This window comes from Falco rusticolus, chromosome 5 (assembly GCF_015220075.1).
Source record: "Falco rusticolus isolate bFalRus1 chromosome 5, bFalRus1.pri, whole genome shotgun sequence".
Taxonomy (NCBI): domain Eukaryota; kingdom Metazoa; phylum Chordata; class Aves; order Falconiformes; family Falconidae; genus Falco; species Falco rusticolus.
Genome location: NC_051191.1, coordinates 37,930,750 through 37,954,978, shown reverse-complemented (window position 1 = coordinate 37,954,978; position 24,229 = coordinate 37,930,750). Strand labels below are relative to the sequence as shown.

The 24,229-nt window shown below is 41.2% G+C and overlaps 1 protein-coding gene and 2 long non-coding RNA genes across 8 annotated transcripts in view; 2 read left to right on the top strand and 1 right to left on the bottom strand.

Annotated features, from left to right (window-relative positions):
• The first annotated feature begins 1,402 nt into the window (after positions 1 to 1,402).
• LOC119148519 lies at positions 1,403 to 19,245 on the top strand. Of its 4 annotated transcripts, none has more exons than XR_005104417.1 (3): positions 1,403 to 6,202; positions 6,485 to 11,480; positions 17,265 to 19,245. It is a non-coding gene; the product is annotated as an uncharacterized LOC119148519 (long non-coding RNA). The 4 variants fall into 4 exon arrangements; XR_005104416.1 differs by having other exon boundaries at positions 1,405 to 11,040; positions 11,301 to 11,480; XR_005104415.1 differs by having other exon boundaries at positions 1,409 to 6,602; positions 11,301 to 11,480.
• PPM1H (protein phosphatase, Mg2+/Mn2+ dependent 1H) overlaps positions 12,820 to 24,229 on the bottom strand; it is a 143,774-nt gene continuing 132,364 nt past the window's right edge. The window contains exon 10 of one of the 3 annotated variants that reach the window (XM_037388800.1): positions 12,820 to 15,792. In XM_037388800.1, the coding sequence (XP_037244697.1) occupies positions 15,771 to 15,792 (22 nt within the window). In that variant the 3' untranslated portion in view covers positions 12,820 to 15,770. Of the gene's footprint in view, positions 15,793 to 19,019; positions 21,276 to 23,269; positions 23,731 to 24,229 lie in introns of those variants that run through there. The other 2 variants (XM_037388798.1, XM_037388799.1) reach the window with 2 other exon arrangements.
• LOC119148520 lies at positions 21,211 to 23,576 on the top strand. Its single transcript, XR_005104418.1, has 2 exons — positions 21,211 to 21,321; positions 22,407 to 23,576. It is a non-coding gene; the product is annotated as an uncharacterized LOC119148520 (long non-coding RNA).

The window sequence follows — 24,229 nt, the reverse complement described above, 5'->3', positions numbered from 1 at the left end:
AGTGAGTCATCTGTAGTATCGTCCTTTCTGCTGGATGTAGCTCTGCTGATGGTTACCGAAACATAGCTGCCAGGGATGTCAGTCATAGAATGTGCCCAGAACTGTCCGACCACCAAATGCACTTCTGGGTCGTGTCCTCCTTCCCTGCATCTGGGCAGCCTTCTGCCTTCCCACTGGCAATGGCACCCACCCGTAGCTTTGTCTGCAGAAGCCTGGGGGCCTTTGGTCTGCTTTCCTTCTAGCTGTAGCAACATCTACCCACCCTAACCTGTACAGAGGTAGGTATCTTCTTCCTTCCTTGAGCAGCTACTGAACTCATTTTCCTCTGCCTGTCACCAAAAGCCAGGCTTTGCCCATACTGATAGGGTGGTAGTGAGTGAAACCTACTGCCCCCCGTGCTGTGGTGGCCTGGGAAGGGTGAGGAGCAGTGGCTGAGGCTGAGAGGCATCCCTCCCGTGCATTTTTACATAGCCCTGCAGCATTTTTTGCCTGGTTTTGTATGTTGGAGTGTGAACAGACGCAGGAGGTGCTTTGCTGCCATCTTAAAGGAGAAGGGCTACTCGGAAAAACTCTGCAAGCCACAGTCTTTGCACCACTGATTGTACTGTAGGTAGAGTGGGGTTTTTTGGTGTGGTGGTGGTGTTGGGGGTTTGGGTTTTGTTTGTTTTTTAAGCAGTCAGTGGCAAATACCTAGTGTAAATACTTGTTGGTGTTAAAATTTAAAAACTTATTTCTTACAAATGGAGAGTTTCTATGCTATGAGAAAAGCTTGCTTGCTTGACAGTGGGACTGTGTTTGCAAGTGGATTACAATCATTTTGGTGTTATGTCATGGCTGTGACAGAATGCTTCCTTCGCTATCATCATTGGCTTTGGTTGTGAATAGCACATTGCTTCTCTTTGGGTGCTTGTTCAGCTACTGCTGCTGCAAAGGGTTTTGCTTAATTTTTAAACTTTGGTTTGAAAAAAAAAACTACTGACAGGAACAACAAAAAACCCAACCAAAACCAAGATCTCTGCACCACAAAAGTTAGTCTTCTCAAACACTTCCCCCCCCCCCCCTTTAATGCCAGGAGATACTTTTTTTTTTCCAAATTACTGAAAACATTAGAAGCATTCTTAATTCAACAGTGTATATGCCATGTAATCCTTTTTTGGCTCTAGAAAGTAACCGGGGAATTGCTGGACCCACTGCTGGTATGGTCAGTATCCCTTTCAAGTAACGCAGATCATATGCTCCATTTACAGAAGCATCTGAGCTGCTGCTACAGCAAAAAACTTATCACTTAACCCGGGCCATCAGATCAGTCTACATTATGGTCTGCTGCTCACCAAAAAAAAAAAAAAAAAAAAAAAAAATCAGAAAAGCTGTGATAAAGGCTAATTTCCTTAGATTCCTTATTCCTTTTTACATGGATGATACAGTTATTTTTAAGCATCTGTGTTTGTGCCAACAGTTTTTTCTCTTAAGCTAGTGCTGAGAAACTGCTTTTCCTCTCCAAGGACACTCCTCTGTGGGCTACTGCAGCATAACCAGCTAAACTTCATCTGCCTTGTTCAACGCTTGAAAGGAGCCATTTACAGAATTTTCCAGGAAACACAGGCTGAGATTTTTCAGCTGCCCCAGGTGGACTTGGGGAACTAGTGACAGAACTAGGACTCAAACACAACGGTACGCAGGTGGGTCTGGTGGTTTGGAAGGAGTCTGAAGCTATTCTGAAGAATGACTAACCTTTTCTATTGAACCTGTAAACACTTTTTTGAGGAGTCTGCAGCCACCTGCTGCGGTACTGTCACCTAAACCACAGCCTGGTGCAATTGCTGTACTGTTAGGCAGTGCTCTGAAACAATCCTGATATTGAACCTGACCCGGAACATGGTTTCTCGTTTGTAGTTCGGGGGCGTTGCTGTGTGATACAAGTTGTTCAGCTGCCTTTGTATTTCTAGGAAGTGCCTGGGAAGCCCTAGTTGTCTTAAAACCTACAGGAAAAAGATAAAGGAGCAAACAGACTGTCTCGCTGTCATACCTGAGGTTATCAGAAATGCCTGTGCTTGTTAACCACAAAAACAAGGAACTGCTTGAAAAGCAAGACATGTGATTATGTTTTCTCCCCCTCTCACCTCCCTCTTTTTATCCAATGTAACCTGAGTTTGGCGGGCTGCTGGATGGGTTGGAAATCCTTGCATTTAGGTTGATACTTGGATATTGGAAAGAAATCAGAGTTCTTACACTGTTTGACTTGATAGTGAATGAATACTGCGTCATGTAAGAACATGCTATTTCATATCAAGAAGCAAGTAAATAAGTCAGTCTTTAATGCAGAAATGTAAGATGAAAAGTACGATCATTTTTTCCAGCAATATTTTCACTTCTTTATTGAGTGTCCCTTTTGGCTGGTTTTTTTTCTTTTCGTATTTACAAAGTAACTTCCATTCTCCTTCAAGTGATTTTGCAGTTTGAAAAAAGGACGGATCTTTACATGTATGTGGAAAATAATTTTCTTAAAATGAACACGTCTATTCAGGCACTTTTTTACAACTTTGCCTGAAAGATATTATTTTCCTTTTTTATTATTATTATTTTGACCATTCCCAAGTGACCTTTTTCATTAGCTTTTTCGAAAAATGCACTGTACTAGAGAGAATCCTAGGACTGTGACTGAAATCAGACCAGTTTCAAACGTAAACTAATGACCTCATTTGTCTTGCATAAAATACATGGTTTTTATTTTTGTTGGAACAGTATTACCTTACTATGTAATGAATGTAAAATATATCTTCTGATTCCATGTTCCTATAACTTAACCCTTTCTTCGTTTTCTGAGTTTAGTTAACTTCTTCGTGTCAGGACTACTTCAAATTCTCACAAAGCTTTTGTTTATTTCAGGTGACTTCTTCATTTATCAACATGATATTCAATTTATAGTGACTAGACTTTTGCTCTTCTCCATTTCAAGTGATGCTGGTTAGAATCTTTTCTCCCTGCACTGGCCCACAACTGTTAATAAACACACAGAGAAGTGTGTTGCAGGAATGGATTCTAGTAGAACACATTTCTAAATTTTCTTCCAGTTAATACTAACACCAGTGCATTTCTTCTCTACATTAGGTTTATTTCCCCATCAAAGAAAGCAGGTTTAATTAGTTGCACTTGAGCTCTGATTATCAAGTTGACTACTACTTGATTATTGTCCTACTGGTGCTTGAAATTCCAGCAGTAAGCTTAGTATTTGATGAGAAATACTAAACTGTAAGCTCTTACACACGCATTTTGAAATAGTTTATGTACTTGCCATTTCCCAAGCTCTCTCACCTCATCTAACCAGTTCATGTAGACGTGAGGGTGGATAATTCCAGTTAAACGTTGCTATTTCCTTCTCTATAAGCAGAGATCTATTCTAAGAGAAACTCTAGCTACAGCTTATGACAACAACACAGGTTTAGATAGAGTCTTGAAGACAACAGCAAGATGGAAGTGAAGGAGAAGATAAGATGGGTGACTTTTTGTAGGTATTTACCAAAAGAGAACACTTGGGGAAAAAAGGCAAGCAAATAGTGCAAGTGACCTTTTGAATAACTGATGTACAGTTCAGATTTACAAGACTGGCTAGCGAAGGAAAAAGAAAGTTGCAGATCAAGTTTCATTAACTGAAGGAGCGAAAAGGGAGAAAGGAGAAAACAGAGTAGCAGACGAGCAGCGAAGAGAAGGCAGGATCAGCAAAAAAGAGGAAAAAACTGTGAAGGTAGTATCTGGTGCTCAAGGAACAGTGAACATGATAAATGGACTGTGAAAAAGAACAGGTGACAGAATGGTCTGCAGACAGAAGAAAGAAAACATGGGGAAGCTAAGGAAGATGTGGTTAGCATGAGAAAGAGGGCCTGCCTGTAACTGGTACTCCCTTCTGAAGAAAAATGGGTAGGCTGACATGCGAATGGATCCAGAAGTACGTTTGCTAAGATAAAAATTATAGATTTAGATCTGAAAACTATAATGATCCAGTGAACAGAAATGTACAGATTTCCTAGAAACTTCAGTGGAATTTTCCCATTTCCTGAAGAAGGAAGGGCAAAGGTGTGATGATCAACAGATGACTCAAGAATTGGTGCTGAGATTGATGGATTACTGAGAACAGTACAGAAAGAGAACATTTCGTAATGGGTATGCTAGTATTATGGATACTTTCTGAGATTCAATTTAGACCCATGCAGGGGGCAATTAAGATATATTTTATACAGCCCATGCCTACATGAACAGAAAGAAGGAGGAAGGGCGCAGGATATGAAGGCTCATCACAAAGCATGGCATGGAGAAAGACAGACATAGTGCTGGTAGAGTAACAATCAGCCTAGACAAACTTCTGGGATCAGGAAACAAAAACAGAAGACAATTTTTAAGAAAGCACTTTGTAAACTCACGAGAGGGTTTATGCGAGACACTTGCAAAAGCAGGCAGGAATAAAATCTATGTTTTCAAGATCCCCTTCCTGTTGTATGCTCTTAAACATCTATCTAGATGGTCTCTGACTTTCTCTTGATCCTGTCTTAAGACAGCTTCTTTTTGTTAACCATGTTTTGTAGTGTCAAGCCGCTGTTACACATGGCAGCCGAGCAGTTTTTAAGCATTTCAGCTTTCCCCATGCCTCTTGAAACAGAGAGGTAAAGCAAATCATAGTCACGTGCTCTTTTGTTGTTCTTTCTTTCTCAAAGCTCGTTCTGCTTTATAAGGTAATTCCACTTGCTTTTTTTACCAATTACTCTGCTATGGCTGAACACTTTTCACCTGACTTTCTAAGAAAACGAGGTTTACGTGATTGTGCATCTGCTAGCCTTTCCTTATGACCCCTGAATCCATTGGCCTATTTCATCCAAATTTGACCAACAGGATGAAAAATCAGAAATACTAAGTTTCTGAAAAAATGATGCCTTTATCTAGACAGCTGGATAAAGGAGAGACCCCGATAGTGGCAAGGCTGTAAGAGCTCACTCTTACCAGTTACCTTGAAATCCACATGAGAAGTCATCCTACAGGCACAAATCCAGAGGAAACCAGGCTTGACCAGGTGGTGGCATGAGTAGGACTTTAGCCTGGGAGAACCTGATGCCTGGCTTAACTGTTGCTGTAATGCTAGTGTAGACATCGTGCAGTGGTGGGACATCTAATGAAAATGGCTAGCATAAATGAAGTCTTTGTGACTGGGCTTTTGAGTGTCTGTTACCTTCTTCGGCTGTTCTATGGTTTCTGTCCCTATTGTCCCCCCGATTCTGGTGGTTTTCATCTCCTGGTTTAAAAAATGTCGCCACTATAACAATACTCTTTCTTTTATGTTCTTCTGTCTCCTGGCAAATGGTGGTTTCACTGTTCTGTAGTTTGCAGATTTAGTTGGTCTGACAGGGGAGAAAACATGATGAAGACACAAAAAACAATGTAAGAAAAACATGTGAAACTAAATTGCTATGATATCTCATTGCTAAACTAATGGGATGCATACATGAATCATTCTCCATCCCAGTTGTAAAGGACTACTGCTCATCCCCACCTAAGAAGGTATCTGCAGAAAGCATGCTAAAAACGAGCCTAGGGTTTCTCAGCAACAGTGAATGATCAACATGTATCCAAGCAGTATTTAAAAACAGTATGTCAAAATTCTGCCGTTAGTAGAAATGAGAAGATGGTGAGAACAAGAATGGTGGTTCTTTCATGAAGCGTAATTTTTAGGAACATCAGGTAATTATGTTGAAGTTACGGCTTTGGGAATGTTATTCTTCTGAGTAATTTCTTGAAAACCTGTGTGTCTACCTTTCCATCATCTGTATTGACAGGCAAGGTGGCCTAATGCTAGCCACCAGAAATGACTGTGACTGCAATGATGGTATGGATAACGATGTTACAGGTGGAGCATGTTTCCATTACAGACTGAAATTTAAGTTAAATAGCTCTGACTATATTTACCACTGATGATAATGAGCAATTAGTTCTTTTCCATAGGAAGGACACTGAAAGCAGGAAATACAGTATTCAGCATTTTTCTGTTACACAGATGCATTCCACGTAAACAATCTATTTCCTTCTTCCCATCTAAAAGACTGCTTTTATGCATAACTCACACATATATTCTGTAACACTTTTATACCTGTAGGTAATAGCTATAATCCACCAGAGAGCTCTTTGCACATGAAGTGGAGTCAGCACCTTCATCCTAAAGGTAAACAAGATTGATCATACGTATTTGATCTCACAAACCCTCACTTTGATAAACCCCAGCCAGTTGTGTACTGCTTTCCATCTGTTGCAACATGATGCATTTGCACACTAGCAACTGATGACATATAAACACTCTCTCCAGCAAAACTCCCAGTGACCCCTCCTCTCACAGATCTATTGACAGCATCACTCAATGTTGAACAAAATTCCCAGTGACTCGGTGATGCATTCTGTGAAGCAAAATTCAGCTTTGCAAATGATTTTCCTTATCGTGGTCCTACAGCTTCAAGATTCAGCGTGGAGGCTTTTTTTTACCTCTGCACACCGAATCAGGCTGGGTAGGTTATTGGAACTGATCCTTTGTCCAGGAGAATTGAAGCACCGTTAAATCTTCTGCAAAGGTAAAAAACAAAACCCACCCCTATCTTAATTCAGTTCCATAAGCTTCATTCTAGCAATTTTCCTAGCATTGAAATGAATATGAGCACAGCGTTCATTTCAGCTGCGGGAGTTAGCTCTAGAGCTTCGTACGCAGAGCAGCGTATCTCCAGTCTGCCGTAACAGGCAGATTTGGTTTGAGTTTGTGTTCCTCTCCTGCCTGTGCCATGTCCCCTGTGGTGGTGGCTGGTCTCCTGTGGTGGCATTTGCCTGCGCATCTGCCCGTGCCGCCGCAGCGGTGGGTGGGCTTGTGCCACGTCTCGTGTTCCCGCAGCGGTGGGTGTCCCTGAGTGCACACTGACCTTACTCCAAATGCTTCCTCGTGCCTGCAATCCTTGCTGCCTCGGTGAATGCAGTACTTTAGGCTTGTGATTTTAACTCTCACATCGTTTTATGAGTTTCTGTGGATGTGATATTTTGCTGTAAGATCTGTAGCATTTTGACTAGAGGATTGCGGAGGGGTGCTCACAAAGCCAGTTCTATTTCTGCTGTCTGCTCCTCGGGAAGAACTGGACTTTTCCTGGTCACACCACGTAATTTGATAGGACCAGGGGTAATGGTTTTAAACTAAAAGAGAGCAGATGTAGATAAGTTGTCAGGAAGACATTATTGACTGTGAGGCTGGTGAGGCACTGGAACAGGCTGCCCAGAGAAGCTGTGGATGCCCCATCCCTGGAAGTGTTCAAGGCCAGGCTGGATGGGGCTGTGAGCAACCTGGTCTAGTGGAAGGTGTCCCTGCCTATGGCAACGGGGCTGGAACTAGTTGGTTGTTTAGGTCCCTCCCAGCCCAAACTATTCTATGATTCTATGATAATTTGAGTCCAGCAAACCCCCAAGCAGTGTCCTTTCTTAAGCCATGGGTATATTAAGAGACTTGCAACACCATGTTTTGTTGTGGTTTATATGCAACTGTCTAGAAGTGGCTTTATTTGCAGCCTTAGGCTGATTTCCTTCTAGTGTTTTCCAAGAGAAGTCTGCTTCTGGTCTTTGCTGTTGGGAGCCCGCACACCATAAGCAGGACTGGGAGGGTTGTGGATTGATCCAGAGCTGGGAAGGTCAAGCAACACCAGAGGAAGGGGTGGTCTCTTTCCTTGTTTGAATCGTAAATGCGCTGGCACTTCAGCATATTGTCTGCAGATTCCTCTTGCACCTTTCGTGCAAATGGTTATTAGAAGTACAAAGAAAAGGAGGAGGAAGATGTGTAAAGGCTCACCTCAGCAGGCTCGTCGGTTATTAGAATTTTTTCAAAGATTTGGTCATCTCAAATGGTTTCTCTGGCTCTTGCTAAAGCAAGAATATTGTGAACATAGTAACTGAAGCTAGTTTGGGGTTTTGGTGTTTTTTTGGTGTTTTTTTTCTTTTAATAGAAGCCAAATGGGATTCTATATATTCTGGTCCTGAACTGCATGTGCTTCAGCAGTAAAGTCACAGCACAGTTTAGACCCTGAGATGCCAATTAAGCCATCCTTAGGAATATTAAACGTGAGCTCCGAGATGAACAGTATTCCAGAATATCATGTGGAATATAGCCCGTAAAAGAGAATGTCTTTTAAGTTGTTGTTTCTGTGATGATAAATGAAAAATACTTGTGCTTTTAAACTAACCTGTAAGTCTCATGTACATCTATGTGTGCCATAGTGTCAAGTGTTAGAATGAAGTCAGTGGTAAATTAAGGCATTAAAAAAAAAAAAAGTGATCCATTTGCTAAAAAGCAGTCATTCCTTTAGAAGTGTTTGTGACATCTATGCTGTTGAAGATGCTTATCTGTCATTTTCCAGAATTAGATCTGAAGCCATCCAGAATGGGCTTCTTTAAGTGGGAAAAAATACCTAGTGTTATTTTGGGAGGAACAAAGATTTGTTAGTAGGCAGGTCAGTACTCTGAAGATTTTTTTACTTAGGAGACTGTTGTCATGGGTTAAAGAGTGTGTAGAAACATTTTAGTGTGCTATTCACCTTATTAATTTTTTTGCCCATAAATTTGAATTTAAGGAAAGTAATACTGCATATAATTTATTGAATTCTCCCTGCTGTCTCTATAGTGTGCTATAGGGAACAATGTAAGATTGATGGCAACATAGGATGATGGCAAGATGATGTACAGGCTGACATATAGCTTTCTGTATTTTTCAGGCCCCTAACGTGGGCTTCAGCTTTGTTTTATTTGTGTGGGGCTTTGGGGTTGTTTTTATAGTTACCATCAGTCCCTCAAAACTTTTAGTGAGATAGATTGCTGTTTATGCATTTTCTCCTTTACGCTCTTGACAACATGTATGAGATTTTGCGGGGACTTTTCTACATATTTCATAATTTATTCTATTGGCTCAATCTTTTTATTTTTTTAAATAACTGTTATCATTTCATATTTCGGAGGGTTGAAATATTGTTTTCTGCTTTTTTCCCCTGTTGGACGGAGATTAAGTGGACTACTTTAGTTTCAGGTCAGATAGCATTTCATCAGGATAGCAAAATGACTGTAAGCATTCATCCCCCCTGGATGAAATCCTAGCCTGCAGCATGTCTGTCTCCCACCTTGAAAAGTGGCAAGACAATTACTGAGATCCTTGTAGATGGGCTTTAAAGCTGGGCATAATCCAGCAGTGAATGAAATGCAGAACCATCCAAATCAGTGACATTTAACCCAACCATACATCAGTCCAGGTGGCAAGATAAATTGGCACTCGACTGCTCCCAGCCCATTTTCCTGGTTAGTGCTCTAAATACAAGGAAGAGTTTTGGCACCTCCTGTGTGATTTCTGCACATGTGTATACGCTTGTGCAGACACACTTTTTTCTGTATTCAAATTTTCTGGTGTAGGTAAACTATTACAGCATCTGTATGTCATTTCACGCTCCTCTTAAAAACAATTACTCTTTGAGAGAGAGAGCAAGAGCGCTCACCTTTCCCTTTGCCTTTCATCCTTTCTCCTCTTACTTGTGTGAAGAAATTGCATCACTCGGTTGTGACATTTCAGTAGTGGATGCTACACTCATTTTAACCAAAAGCATATTCTTCTAAAACAAAACCTAGATCTATTTACTTGTCAACGCTCTATAACTTCCATAAAGAGGAGCGAATGATAAAAAAAGTAAAATATGTGTTTAGGTGTTTCTGAAATCTACCTTTAAAAAAGAGCAAGAGACAGCAATCCCTTATGCCAACCTCTTTTATCTCTTCCAAAGTTATTCTCATTTACTGTAATGCTTAACAATTCCATTTCACAGTGTGCTTTAGATTCCCAACAACAGAAAAAAAAATACCTAAGAAAAAACAACTTGCAAATCCAAGACCAGGCGTCTGTTTGTGTGCAGTTCTAAAAGAAGCCTTACCATTTCTTAACTAATGAGGATCTTTTCCATGTGGAATGAATTCTTAGTACTTAGCAGCATTAGTAATGCTTAAAATAAAAAAAAAAAAGTATTTAAAATAGTTCAGTTGCCAACTGCCTTTGACTGTCTCAATAAGACACTGAAACAGACCTTCTGCTCTAAATTAATAAGGCCAATCACAGCCACACAAAGCCCAGAATGACCGATCATTCTTCTGGTGTCCTCGCTATCTTTACTGAGGTCAGATAAATCACTTTCAAGCTGTTAAATCAATGATCATAAATTAGGGCTCTGTTTTTACAGCGCCTTGTGGGAAATTCTCATGGTTAAATTAATCTAACAGCTGCAGCAAAGAGCACCTCCCACAAGATCATGTCAAAAGTTCTCCCCCCCCTCCTTTTTTTAAAGGGGAAAAAGGACTGAATTATTTGTTTTTACCTAGCGCACAAAATGGAACCCCTCCGTCTATCCCTGCTAATTCATGTTTCAATTGTACCCAGCTGTTTAAATTGCACTGTGCAGAGATTGCCTTGATCCCCAGGTGCTGGTACTCCATCTGTGCTGCTCTGAGAGACTATTTACAGCAGAGGTTAGGCCAGCGATTGCTGGGATGGAAAACTCATTTCTCAGCCTGGCTTTTATTTACACTCTTATTAAAGATCCTTTCACTCATGTTGGAATGGCAGCTAGTGGCTGCAGTGAGCATTTGGCATGGAGCCAAGCAGCAAAATTACCATGTCGATGAAAGATAGCCTGCTTCCATTTTAACCTTTCACTGTTCCCCCTTTCCATCTACATTTGCATGAAGAAGGATGATCATTGAAAGAGATAGGGGGACAAAGGGATGAGAGAATCCTTGTCAGCTGAGCTTTACAAGGGATAAACCAATGGTTTGTGACCAATTTGGAAAACTCTTTACTGCCTTATTAACTTTCTACTCCTTTCCCTTAATTGCTATTAGAGTTTATTTTCACAAGAAGCAACAGAGCTGCTCATGCTCTGCTCACGTCCTTCCCCCGTTGCTTCCCTGTGCCTTGTGAACGCGACCCTGGGATATGCCTGCAACGTTGAGGTTTGTACTTCATCCCCGATGCAGGTCACACAGAGCCCCAGCAACATCCTCAAAGCATTTGTTTTCCTTTACATATATGCCTCTTAGAAATGAATCCCCTTCCTGGTAGCAAGTGGCTTGTTGCACATAGCATCTTATGTTATGGGGGAGGGCAAGGGAGAGTATGAACAGTTGCTGGGTGAGGCTGTTATGCAATCATCATGTTATGGCTCTAAATGCATCAAAAAAAAAAAAAAAATCAATCATAACTGTTTCTCCAGAAACCTCAGGATTACTTTAGGAGTAACTCAGGATTGGTGAAAAGCAACAAACTCTACCTCAGCTGTTGTGAGACAACAACTAGCATCGCTGAGTGCCAACTACAGCCCAGCACCACAAGGAGGAGACCCCAGAACCTCAAGCCCCGCTACCAAACTCCATTTGTGAGGCAGACCATGACCGTAAGTCCAGCGGCAGTGCAGGCTCTTGACTGCTAGCAAAGCCACGCTTTTCTTTCTCTTTGCTTCCTTCCAGGGCAGACGAAGAGAGGAGTCTCTCCCTTTTCTGTTTTCCTAACTGGAAGAGCAGTGACTCTGTGAGGTTTACAGGAGCTGGTGTTCTCGCTCCTGAGCCTTGTTTTGGGTAGTGTGCAAATACCAGTTTTCTTAAGGAAAAAAAAAAAAAAAAAAAAAAAAAAAAAAGGGCTGTATTGAAGGATTTAACCATCTATGTAGATGTTTGTGTCCTACCGTTGTTTAGCCACTGCTTACCCTTGCAGGTCCCTAGGAAGTGTAGTCTCCGCTATCACTGGGATGCCGGCTGCTGCTGGCCGGGCAGGTGGCTTCACAGGCCCATCTGATGGCCACAGGATGGTGCAGCACCAGGACCTGTGGATGCAGGAGGCTTTCAGTGCAGAGGTAGCTGCTGAATCCTCCAAAGGATGAACAAAATTGTGTTATTCCCAGTTCAATTTTTAGAACTCAGTTTTGTTTCTGTTGAGGATGAGACACCTTGAGAAAGGGGTGTCTTGCCATTTCCTCCCCACTAATCCTCCTAAAAGGTGGAGGGTTTGTTAACAGAAGTGCAAATCTGTACTTAACTGTATTCTGGGTAACTGACAGCTAAAATACGTGTATTTACAGACCACTGTTTGCTTTCAGCTCCTGGAACAGTCACAAAGAGATCACATCTTTCAACATCTTAGTTGCTACTCAAGAGTTCCTTGCCAATTTTTTCCTATATACATACTTCATACATAAAGTTATAAATTCAATTTAATTATTCTACAAAAGCTTATTTACTAGAACTTGGTCTCTGCCTGGGTGTTGCCTTTCCCATTTCATAACTGACTGTGTACCTGAGTCCCGTGCTGCCTGCTTTCCTAGGGAAGACAGCACCAGGGAAATCTTGCAGGAGAGGTAGTAGAGAAGCACTACTGGGCAATTTTATATAACCATAATTATTTTTTTTTACTCCTTTCTTCTTTTTTTTTTTTTTTTTGGTGCTAAACAGACCTTCGCTAAAACACCATTCTTAGAAAAATGTAACCACAGCAAAATTTACTGTCTGAGCATTGTGTTTCATATTTTTCCCATTCATAAAATACTTGTAAGTCTGGACATGAGACTTAGTTTGAAGAGTGTGTTTTGATTCTTGTCTGGCTGATTTAAACTGCTTCTATGCTGGTGCTCAAGTAGAGAAAGGTAAGAATGATGTTCCAGCTCTTCTAACATATTCTGAATTCCCAGATGTAAAATTCAATTGCATGAATGCTGGTGAAAAACAAGCACTAAGAGGGGGTGCAAAGACCAGCAGAGTAAATTTATTTTTTTAAATTGGGAGCAAAGTGAATGCAATCCTCAGAAAATGCAGCATAAGAAGTTTGTATTAGGAGCTTGTTCGTGGAGTACCTTGATCTCAGCTAGATGAGATGCAGTTGACATTTGGCTGACAAAGCTCTAGGGAAAGCTGGAGGATGGTAAGAAATGAGACATTTGGTGCAATTAGCTGCGGTGCCAACCCAGGAACAAAAGTAAACAGGCATAACGCGGGGACGACAGGATCTTTCAGAATCAATGTCTAAACTGCTTGCAGATGTACCAGTTCCCCACTCTTTGTACATTCTTTGACAATTCCGTATTTGAGTAACTGATTTGTCTGCTTCTAGATCCTGGAGAACTGCAAGTGGATTTGGCTTCTTCTTGTCTCCCCTTCCCCATCCCAGGACATGCTGTGACACTGCACTGTACGGTGAAACAGCTGCCTCAACCCACATCTGTCAAGGTGCCCCAGCTGCAGAGGGCTGCAGGATTAAAAATTAAACCGATACACATTTAAGAGATCTGGATGGGCAGAGTCAGTCTAAATTTCTGAAGAGACTGAAACGACTGCTAGTGTGTCAGCTGCTTTTACATCCCTGAGCTTTATTGAGTATTATACTGCGCAGAGAAATGTTCTCTGTTTAGGAACAATTTGTGCTACTTGACGAGGGTGGCTGCCTAGTCATTTGTCTTCAACAGTTACTCTCATGGGAAAAACAGTATCTTTTCTTGTAATTTTACTCATGGATATCTTGCAGAATTTCCATAATCTGAAGTCTTACCTTCCTAAAGCAAAAATAGCAAACTTGCAGACTTTTTGGCTTATTCCCTCCAAAGTTGTAGCAATAATTACAGAAATAAGCAACAACTGTCACATCAGAAGCTAAATGCTACATCTTGGCTTGTGTGATAACCTTTGGATCTCCCAGCCAGCTCTTAATTTGGCAAGGAAAAGTAGTTGCCCCAGGGAATAACTGGGCCAAAGAACTGGGGTAACAACAGCTCAGAAAGTTGAATCCTCTGAAATCAACTTAAACCCCTTAAAGTGTCCCCTTTCAAATAGGAAAACTAACGTATTACACGCATGCAAGTTCTCATTTTGAGGTAATGAGCAATGTTAGGTTAACAAAGAACTCGTTTCCCTTTCCAGGGGGCTTCCCTTTGGCTACCAGCAATCCCTGCGTTGCTGGTGATGCTGTCAGTGTCCCTTCACCCACAGGGGGTGGTGGGGGGGAGGTGGATGGCCAAGGACTTGGTGGCACATCTCAAACAGCAATTAACTTCTACAAAATGCTTTAAATCAGAGAGGAGCGCAGTAAGGAGAAGGAAAGAAAACTGCTACCCACAGCATAACTGAACCGGAAAGGTGCTCTGTCTGAGTAGAGCCTGTTGGGAAAGGCCTTGATTTACCACAGACAAGAAGAAAACCCAACCAACAGATTGGTAAATCCAAGGATCACTTGAAGCTCAGGGATGATGTGATGCTAAACCTTTACAGATGGTTGTAGTACCATCTTTAAAGAACACCACCATAAGCAGTAGAAGGCAATCCCTTAATCCCTTAAGGGAATAAATGCTCAGGGGTAAAGGTCAGGGATGTTTTGACTCTTTAAAGCCTGCAAAACTATGTGCTAATACACCAAAGAAAAATAATGTAATTCTAATCTTAGGTGGCCTCAAATTGATGAAGGTTCAGAGATCTCATCTGTCTACGCATCTAAATAATCAGTCTTAAATTAGCTGCAGTAAAGATCTAATTATTTTTTCTACTGCAGCTTCCTCCCTCTCCTCTTACTATTTTGTGGCAGAGTGCTGTAGGCTATTTCTGCAGCTTCAAATTTATGATTAATTTTTCTTAAATTATTGAGTCTCCAAATCATATGTTCTTTATCTACCTGTAGACGCATTTTGTCTACCTTGCTAATACTTCTTTTTATTAAACTTGTCCTCAAAGCACTGTGTCTCCTGAAATCATTTTATGTCCTTTAAACGTTATGTCATCCTTTGTTTTCCAAAGTAGAGGACTTTCAAAAAGCCTTCATCCTTCCCTCTAACAAGAACAGGATGTGCAGTAACTTTGGTTTATATAAGCCTTCCTGGAAAGTGTGCAAGAAACTCTGGAATCCATAAAAGCTGCAGTGTAATAGCATGAAGTAAACTTTTTGTGAAGGTACACTGCTCTATGAGGATACATTAAGAAGATGAAACTTCAGTCCTCAGTTTTACAGAAACTGTACAAAATACAATAAATTACTGGGATTGTTCCCTTATGTCGCTTTAGTTAACTCCGTATATGCAGTGGAATACCATGAATATATTTTTTGGCTAAGCACTGATGTATTGCCTACAGGAATTCTAGCAACTGATGTCCAGATTTGAAGAGTTCTATCTATTACCTAAAAAGCCACGAAAACAACAAGCCTTACCTGATCTACAAGCTTATAGAATTTAGGGCATCAGAGATGCGAAAGCAACAGGATGATGTGGAGCAAGCTCCTTTAGGTTCTCTTGACACGCAGCAGTTCCCTGTCACTGCATGCTACCAACACTTCTTTAGTCAGCTGACACCATCAAGCCAGGAAAAGCTGTGCTGAAGTTTTAATTGCACAGCAATTTTAAACTTGACAAAGCAGTCGGACTGCAGTAATAAACTGTAGGACTTAAGGGGAGAGTGAGAAGCAGCAGAGTGAAAGTAACACATGCAACAGGCATAGAGACCATTTAGAAAACTGGGGTAATACTACAAAAAATGTTTTCACTGCTCTTCTACAAAGTATGAGGTGAAATAGGAATCAGGAGAACTGCTTGTGCTACAATGCAATATTTCAAAGACATAAACAGTAGATACATACCCAGCTCTCATTCTCTTGCTGGCACCTCTGATGGGCGTTGGTGGTGGCTCTGTGCTGGTACCATGCAAATAGGCCCGTGTTAGTTCCTGCATCTGCAGTACCTTCAAAAACATCTTTGGTTACTAAATAACCAGGACAGCTTGCTTCAGTGGAATCTATGAATTCACCCTCGGTTTGACTCTAACATAAAGTCAGAGCAGAATTTGAGACAGTGATTCCTGAGGAACTGGGGATGAGGGAAAAACTTACGTTGACATTTTAAAAAATTACACCCAGTGTCTCATGCCACAGAGTGCTGATAGCTGATCACTTTGCATAGCTCTTCATTGAGGCAGAACGTGGCAACTGGCAGTCTGAGCAATGAATCATAATCTGACGGCAGCACACAACTCTCACAGTTATCCTACAGCTGAACCCTTCCAGATCAACCCATACACCAATGCACCTCATAGGGATTTACTTCATTAAATCCAGAGTGAGACTTTTTGTCGGTGAATCATTCATTCCCTTGTAAAGCAGAGCATGCTACTTGTCCACATTGCCCGATTCATAATACACACAAAAAGACTTAGGCATTCTTCAAGACAAAGGCAGAATAATAATGATTATAGATATAAAAGGATATATATAATATATAATTTAAAATTTTATTTTAAAACTTTGCGCATACACTTCTTTAGCATCCTCCTCTTTTGTTCATTGCACTGAAAAGTTTCAAAAACCACAAAATATATCCCTTTACTAAACATTTTTTGTTCTTAGGTTACAAAAAGATTTAACATTTCACAGTCACAAAGCAGAAGTACATTGGTCCAAAACCTCTTCCTCCAGCAGTCCTCCATTTCTTCAGGACTATAAAACCTAGACAGTTGTACAGATCTCAAAACAAGATGACTTGTCCAATGAAGGAAAAGAAAAAAGTGGCAGCTATTAAAAAAAAAAAAAGTCCCAAACCAAAATAAGACACCTATGAAAGAACACCATCAGCAATGGTTAAAAAAAGAGAGAGAGAAAAAGAAAAAAAGAGTGAGAATGGAGGTGGACAAGGGCATCCTCCTTCAAGTACGTCACAGGTAGAAATACAGCAGCACAGTTACAGCATCGTTTGGTCACTCTCTCTATAGTAGCCACATCACTGTATCTTCATCTAAGACACATGGAGGAAAACTATTTACACACCAAAAATATTGGGGAGGAACAACAACTCCACAAAGTTTGCAATTCATGTTCGATACAAAAACTTTGCAAGTATTTGTACATAAAATGTAAAATAAAAGCAAAACACCGAGGACAGGAAGAAACACAGCAGATCTGCTTGGAGTGTGTAGTGTTCTTTAAAAACCTAGCAAAAGTTCAAAGCCAAAATCTGCCCAAACATCAAGCGCAGTTCTTCAAAAATATCCCGGAGGCGCAGAGTTGACTGTACCTCGCAGATGTCTCTTGTCGTATTTTAACATGGAATTAACTTTTAACATGGAAATCCAAAACTAACAGCAGACTGACCACCCTCCCTTTAGCTTGTTAGCCCTGATGTTCTTTTACAAATTTTTAAAACAATTTTTTTTCTTCCCAGCACAAGACCACTGAACACCAACCCTCTCAGACAACAAGCTTTTGTGTTCATGAAGGAAGCGTCATTGCCTCAACGTACTAAATGATGGTTGTCTGCCTCACCTAAGGTGTAAATTAAATTTCTAACTACTTTCTTCATCAAATTGAACAAAGATTTAAGCTGCAGTGCAAAAGAAAATGTTCAACATGGCTGTACTACCTTCTGCAACACTATTCACAAGAGAATGGCAGAAGCTTCTTGGGTTTGAGTTTCTAGAAATTGGACTGGACTAGGCACCAGAAGACAGCGTTACATTGCACTGTCAGCTAACCTGAACTACGTGGCCTACTACGTCCTTCCCTTGCTGTTGTCCAAGGAAGGACAAGGACTTGCCTGACTTTCTAAACAGTGCCTATGTGCAGGCAAGGACATGGCACTCTGCAACAGCTGTACGAATACACAAGTAAGTCCGGACTGAGGTTCCTTGCTGCTAAGGTTTGAACAGTTTCAGATACTACGGGAACTTCACACGCAAAAAACCCAGCGCTGCCGGCATCAGGCAGTAACCAAGATGACATGCCAAGGGTCTAAAATTTGGACTTGGTGCCTAACTTGCTCCAGTTGGAGGAGCTGAGCTGCCTTCTCCTAACTCAGGAGCTTCGCTGAGCCCTAGAGCAGCTGCAAGTCTGACCATGGCAATATCCATCCTGTGTCTATCTGAAAAGTGGTACTGTGCACCTTGGATCCTCCCTGCCATCAGTGGTTAGTAATGCTGTGACTCCCAAAATAATTCAGCCTATACAGGGAATTGGAAATGCTTTTAATTATTCTCACGTAACACCTCCCCAACAAATGACTCCCGCCTCCTATTTATATGAGGCTTGGGTGTGTATATGTATTTATACCATACCTTGAAGCAGAGCACAGACCACAGTGCAAGCACAGAAGCAGCTCCTACTGAAAGCAGATAGAAGTGAAAGCCCAAGTACTAATGCAGTGTATCAAAGACGCACCAGAGCCACTCTACAGGGGCAAACATGTAAATGTATAACAGATACTTTGTAAAAAAGCAAACCAAAAAGCATCAGAGCATAGTTTCATTCACATACATCCGAGTAGGAAACTTTTTATTACTCTTTTAAGTTCTCAGAATTTATTATTTGATGGTAATCGATATTGATAACTGATACTGTACTTCTGCCCTTTCCAGGAGAGTGGCTGACAGCTAACACAACTCAGCCTGGGCTCAGTTGCTGCAGAAAAGCAGGATGGCTGATGGCAACACCTCAGATCAACAACACACACAGTGGAGGCTGATTCACAAAGTCATACCAGTGCCCGTGAGATTCTGCTCTGAGAAGTCACCACCCAGTTTGCTCCCACCAAAATCACACGCTCCACTAACCTATCTCTCCTGTGGTACCTTTAAAAACACCCCTGGAATGGGAAGGTGCACCTTCCATTGCCTGAAAACGCCACTTTTAAATTTCAGCTAATGCTACACTGGAAATTTATTTCCACCGCATTGTACTCAGTGGTTTCATAATGATTGGTATGTGTGTTGACACCATGTTACCAAATAATGAAGACTAACAATGCATGAGCACTGAAATACTTGACTCGGGCTCGAGGCTGGTACCAGCAAGCAGCAGCTTCTTTGCTGTTCAGACAACTCCACTGAATTGCCAGCATTAGTTTCTTTGCAAAAGAGGATCTGAATTGCTAGAGGACTACGCAACTGCATTTGCGAAGAGACAACAGGAGTTACACAAAGCATGAAAAGCATGTTTACAAGTTTATTAGGCCAAAAAAAGAAGTGCAAGAGAAGATCTCTTGCTTAAACTTTAAAACATATGAGGGGCCGTGGAAAAATATCCTAGACACCAAGCCTCTCTCTTCACCAGAAAAAGAGGTAAAGGGGGGAAAAAAAAAGGAAAGAATAGATAAACCATGACAACACCCAATCAGATATGCCACTGATTTATGCTGAACCTCTAGAATATAAAACATCCATGTTCTGCACAGCTTTATCACATGCAGGCACTGGGAATGCATGGACTGTTTTCAGGCTAAAATCATGCAGTTAGCTGCATGTTTGAGCCATTTCACACTCTGCATTGCCTGCTCTCAACCTGAAACTCCTACTGGCTCTAGAGATTTAGAGAAAGGGTAGTTTAAATCCACCAAGACTGTTGGATATGTACTTCCAGACGCAATCAAATAAAGCATCTGGGCAGCTACACTGCACACGCGCTGCGTGGTGTTTACATAGCACACTATAAATTACAAAACTGGCAAGCTCTAGGCCATGCCTGTTCAGGACAAAGTCTGCAAAGGGCACAGCATCCTCCTCCTCCTTTGAAAAGGACACAACATTTGTGAGCTGCCCAGTCAGTGCCTTACAATTATGTCGGCTCCTTTGGCTGTCTTTTGGCTATCCGAGAAGTACAGACCAGATGAGCAGCTCCAAAAGAATGTGGTCTGGGGGCAAATTAGGTTGAACTTGGCTCCCCAGCCAATATACCTGCCTATATTTTGTTTTTTCCTTCAGCTCCCACCAACGAAGTAAGAGAGCTGACTGCTTGAAGAGTAGGCAGCCAGGTTAAGCTCAGATTTGCTCACTTGTTTCCCTCTACGACTATTGCTTTCACTTTGATAATGTTTTACTCAGATTTTCTTCACTTAAATTTATTCATCACTGCTAAGAAAAAAGCTGCTGAAGCTAGCCAAGGGCTTCTATATATCACAGTGATCTTTTGATCCTTGACTACAGTCCTCAATACCAAGAGGACAGAAAGTTACAAGCTGTCACGTTCTGATCACCAGGTCAAGCAGACAGAGGTATACTGAATAATAAGTGAGGCAGGAAGGAGTGAAACTTCTTTTAAATAGATCACTATCTGTGTAACCAAATTGTTAATGAGAACAATACCACCGCTTCAAGTAGGAATCCAACTAAAAATACACTCAGGAGCGCAAATAAATTTACTGAACCCCAACTGATGCAAAAGCTGTATGGTCAGGGATCTTTTTCAACAGGATAAAGCAGGCAGAACCGTTCCATGAATGCAAATCTCTGATCCCAAAGAAACCACATCGCATAAAAGTGACTTTGCATGCTCTGTATAATCATGGCATACACACAACATGGAATCTTGACAAATAACTCCTCACACCAGAATAAACCTTGCCACACAGGACTATGGCCTATTCCTCCTGGACAATTTTGCAGGCGGCTGTTTTAGCTGCAGTAAACAAGCATAGTCACACTGAAAACAATTTCAGTTTTCCTACTAAAATACAGCAGTATAGTTACTGAAGAAGAGACAGGAGAGGAAAATGGGGGTTTGAAGGGTTACACAAGTTTGAAATTGTCTATAGGTAAGTCATGAATGCAACTTTTTGAAAGAAGAAAAATCTTGAGTCTCATATATGTATATATAGGTATTTTTATATAAGATGTGACCCAAGTCACTTTCTGAATATTTGGGGGTAGATTTCAGGAGCCTCCTTGGCTTCTGATACCCACTTCTACGTTCACAACTGAAATGGCTCTTCCAAGCTACATGGTAAACTGAGAAACAAAATTAATTCCCCACCTGGAGGGATTACAGAATCTATAATATGCTAGCAGCATTTAAATCCCATTCTTGTTAAGCACCAAAACCATTTCTATAGGGAAATTGTAATCTTAAGGGTTATCTTTAATCATATACAGTATATGTGCAGAGCCCTACCTTTCGGGCAGAAAAATACCCCTCCAGCATTAGTTTGGAATAATTACATCAATTGGAAGTGTCCTGGTCAGATTACCAAAAACATACTGTCTCTTATAGGCCCTTCCCCAGAAGATCCCCAGCCTATAACCACTCTTGATGCTACTTTCATGACTGTTTGTTCCCGTGTATTAAAGGGATAACGTAGACAGAGATGTCATCTCCAGAGCCCAGCCTGTCATTGGATATTCGCCAGCCCCGGTCCTTCAGCACTCCCCTGGCTCGCATCACCAGGTCCTGCGCTGCCAGCGTGTACCTGTGGAAAAGGCAGAATACAGCCAGGGAGTGCTCATCTTTGTGAGGTAAGTGGGTTTTCACGGCCTGCCAGATGTACTACTGTGAGCTACTAGGACAAGCCTCCCAATGTTTTAGAAGCAGGCAGGAGAAACACAAACCATGGCACACTCACAAAGCAAGCCCTTCCCATTCAGTGATGGCTCCTGCATTGGAATCTAAAGGCATTTGTCAGGCACCAATTGATCAAAAAGTCACTGGTCATTTTGGGTGCCTGGCTCCACCAGTTTTCAGAAAAATATTAAACACACTTGCTGTAACAAATTGGCTTTCTACAAGCAGTCTGAAAAGCTGAGGACCCCAAATAACACTACTTGCTCTTGAAAACTACACTTTTATTCACTGACACATCTGAAGGTAAACATTGCTTGGCTATTTCAGAGACAAACTACAACAAAGTAATTTGAAAACAAGTAATAGAGCACTAAAAGTAAAATCCAAATTACACTTTTAACCAAGTAGACTAATTTCTCTGTTTTCCTTGACCGTGGGAATGATTGTAAAATCTCTTTTGTTCTGAAACTGGAAAAGGAAATTTAAGAGTTAATACAGCCAAATTAACAGAGTCCCACAGTTCTTTCACATTTATGAATTAAATGAAAACAATTTCATAATATTTATTCAATGAGAACTGCATCAATGTAAGTTGTCAAGTGCTTCAGTTAGTGAAATACCAGCTTTTACATTGTTTCACAACTCCCAGCCCATGCTGGGCTGAGTGGCACTGGATTTATAGGAGTTCTTTTCTGTCCTGAAAAAAACAACAGATGCTGCTTGGGTGCAGAAGGGTTTCAGAGTCCAAAAGGTGGTGCATAGGCACTGCTCCATCATGTGCTCCCTTATCGTTTTATCTGCTATTACTAGATAAACACATCTGTGTACTCACTTAGAAGTTTCCTCTGAAAGAAACCTCATTATGGGCCAACAGCTATCGTCACAGGTTTCTTCTTCAGCAGTGCAACACCTGGCTGAGATGTTTTGAATTTGGTTGGGTGGAGGCAAACTTTCTATGATTTAATAATTAATCAAATAGACTGACAAGAAAAAAACCCAACCCAGTTCAATATTGCGTCTGCCTGTGTTTTATTTAAAGTGTATCAACCTCCAAGATGATGCAGGGCTCTACAAAGACAAACACACAAGCTACCAGAAGCAAAGCGCACCTCTGCAGTTTGCAGAAACAAGGAAGGACAAGAAGGGTTTGCGTTTCAAGACCCCCTGTTCTAGGAGGATCCTTGGCCAGAAATGATCTGCCCAGATCCCATATGAGGAACAGAAAAGAACAGTATCTCCATTGATCAGAAGTGGGGGTGGGGAGGGAAGCATATTGAGTATCCAGGACTGATGTAACCCCAGAAGTTTTCACGACAGAACGCATTATTAAATGGTAATTTCTATCAGTAGAGACTTTATTCACTCTCTGAGGACAAAAGAAGGAAAAAAAAAACCAAACACGTTATGTTCTGTTTCTACAATTTTTGTTCCTTAAACTCAAATGATTTCTCTGAACCAGGAACAGATTTATTTGCTCTGCTAGAAAGACTCCTTCAATCTAAATGAACGAATATTTGACTACCAAATAGTTTGATGGGTTAAATCCAGGTAGCGTTGTACAGAAGCAAGGCACCCCCTGTGCTACTAATGACAGAGTCACAAAATTTCCAGCCCTCGCTAGTTCTGACAGTAGATATACTTTTAGACAGAAGGGCACAAGGCACGAACTCTAACACACACTTGCACACACATGTGCACACTGTCCACATAGAATTTCTAAGTCTGTACCAGCAACCTCGAGCTGTAACATCAGGATGTAACAAGCAGCACTGCCTGTACGGTCCTAACACAACGTGAAATTGTATTTTCTATGGGGAAAAACCCAAACATACATACTTGCACTCCCTGGTTCCCAAATCCCCAAATCAGATGCAGGGCTAAGGAACAAAAGGACTCCACGTGGCAAGCAAGAAACTGGAATATTTATTCACAGCATGTCTGATGCTGAGTGAATTTTGGCTAGAACATCTTTTCCAAGGATTTCTCAGCTATTGTCAGAATCTAAGAGAAGAAAACACCCATTATTCTGCGAGAAAACTTTGCCTTCCTCCTTTTTCTAATTAGCAAGGGCTCCCCACATCTAAAGAATACAAAGGAATGAGTATTGCTCTTGGTTGTGTAAAGCTTTGGCTGTTTTATATTTGGAGAGGGCAAGATAAAAAAAAAAAAAAAAAAAGAATTTTAATAAGCCAGAAATTCTCTCATAGACTGTGAAATACACAAGAAAACCAGCACATGGAAGCAAAGGAAAATGAACAGGTGAAGGCAGCAGCAAGGTAACATATTCCTTTCCTTGTGTAGAGCTGAATCGAAGCGATGCTGTTCAACTTGGCACTAGAGGAGATAGGGTGAGTCTCTTGTACCTGGAAATGAATAGCAGCAGCAGTCCATTACCGAATGTTTTATTCTCCAGCGCTGTGAACTTGGGATTCAGCTGTCGAGACAGCATTAGAGAACTGCTGAAGTAGTTTTAAAGTATCCACTTCCTCCTAATGAACAGCCTTGCTGGAATACAACTTTTGTGTTTTAAGAATAAATATATATGGGTCTTTTTCTTCTGCTGAAGCTTTCAGTATTGATCAGTGAAAGCACTGCAGGAGAAATGGTGACAGTGGGGGAAACGTGCTGCTGTCTGTGCTGCTTCTTATCTTCTCACACCCAGCAGAGGTGGAACAACTCCCCAGCATCCTCATAAATCTCTAGCTAGTGTGAGAGTGAGAGGGAACAAGAAAGGACAGGAGGGAGGACGAGAAATAAAAGATTCCCAAGGCCAATGGGTAAGCCTGCATAAGTGCAGCTGAAGGAAAAGAGTCAAGCTTCTCTATCTTCATAGCTCTTCAGAGAGGTGATGTATGGAAAGTA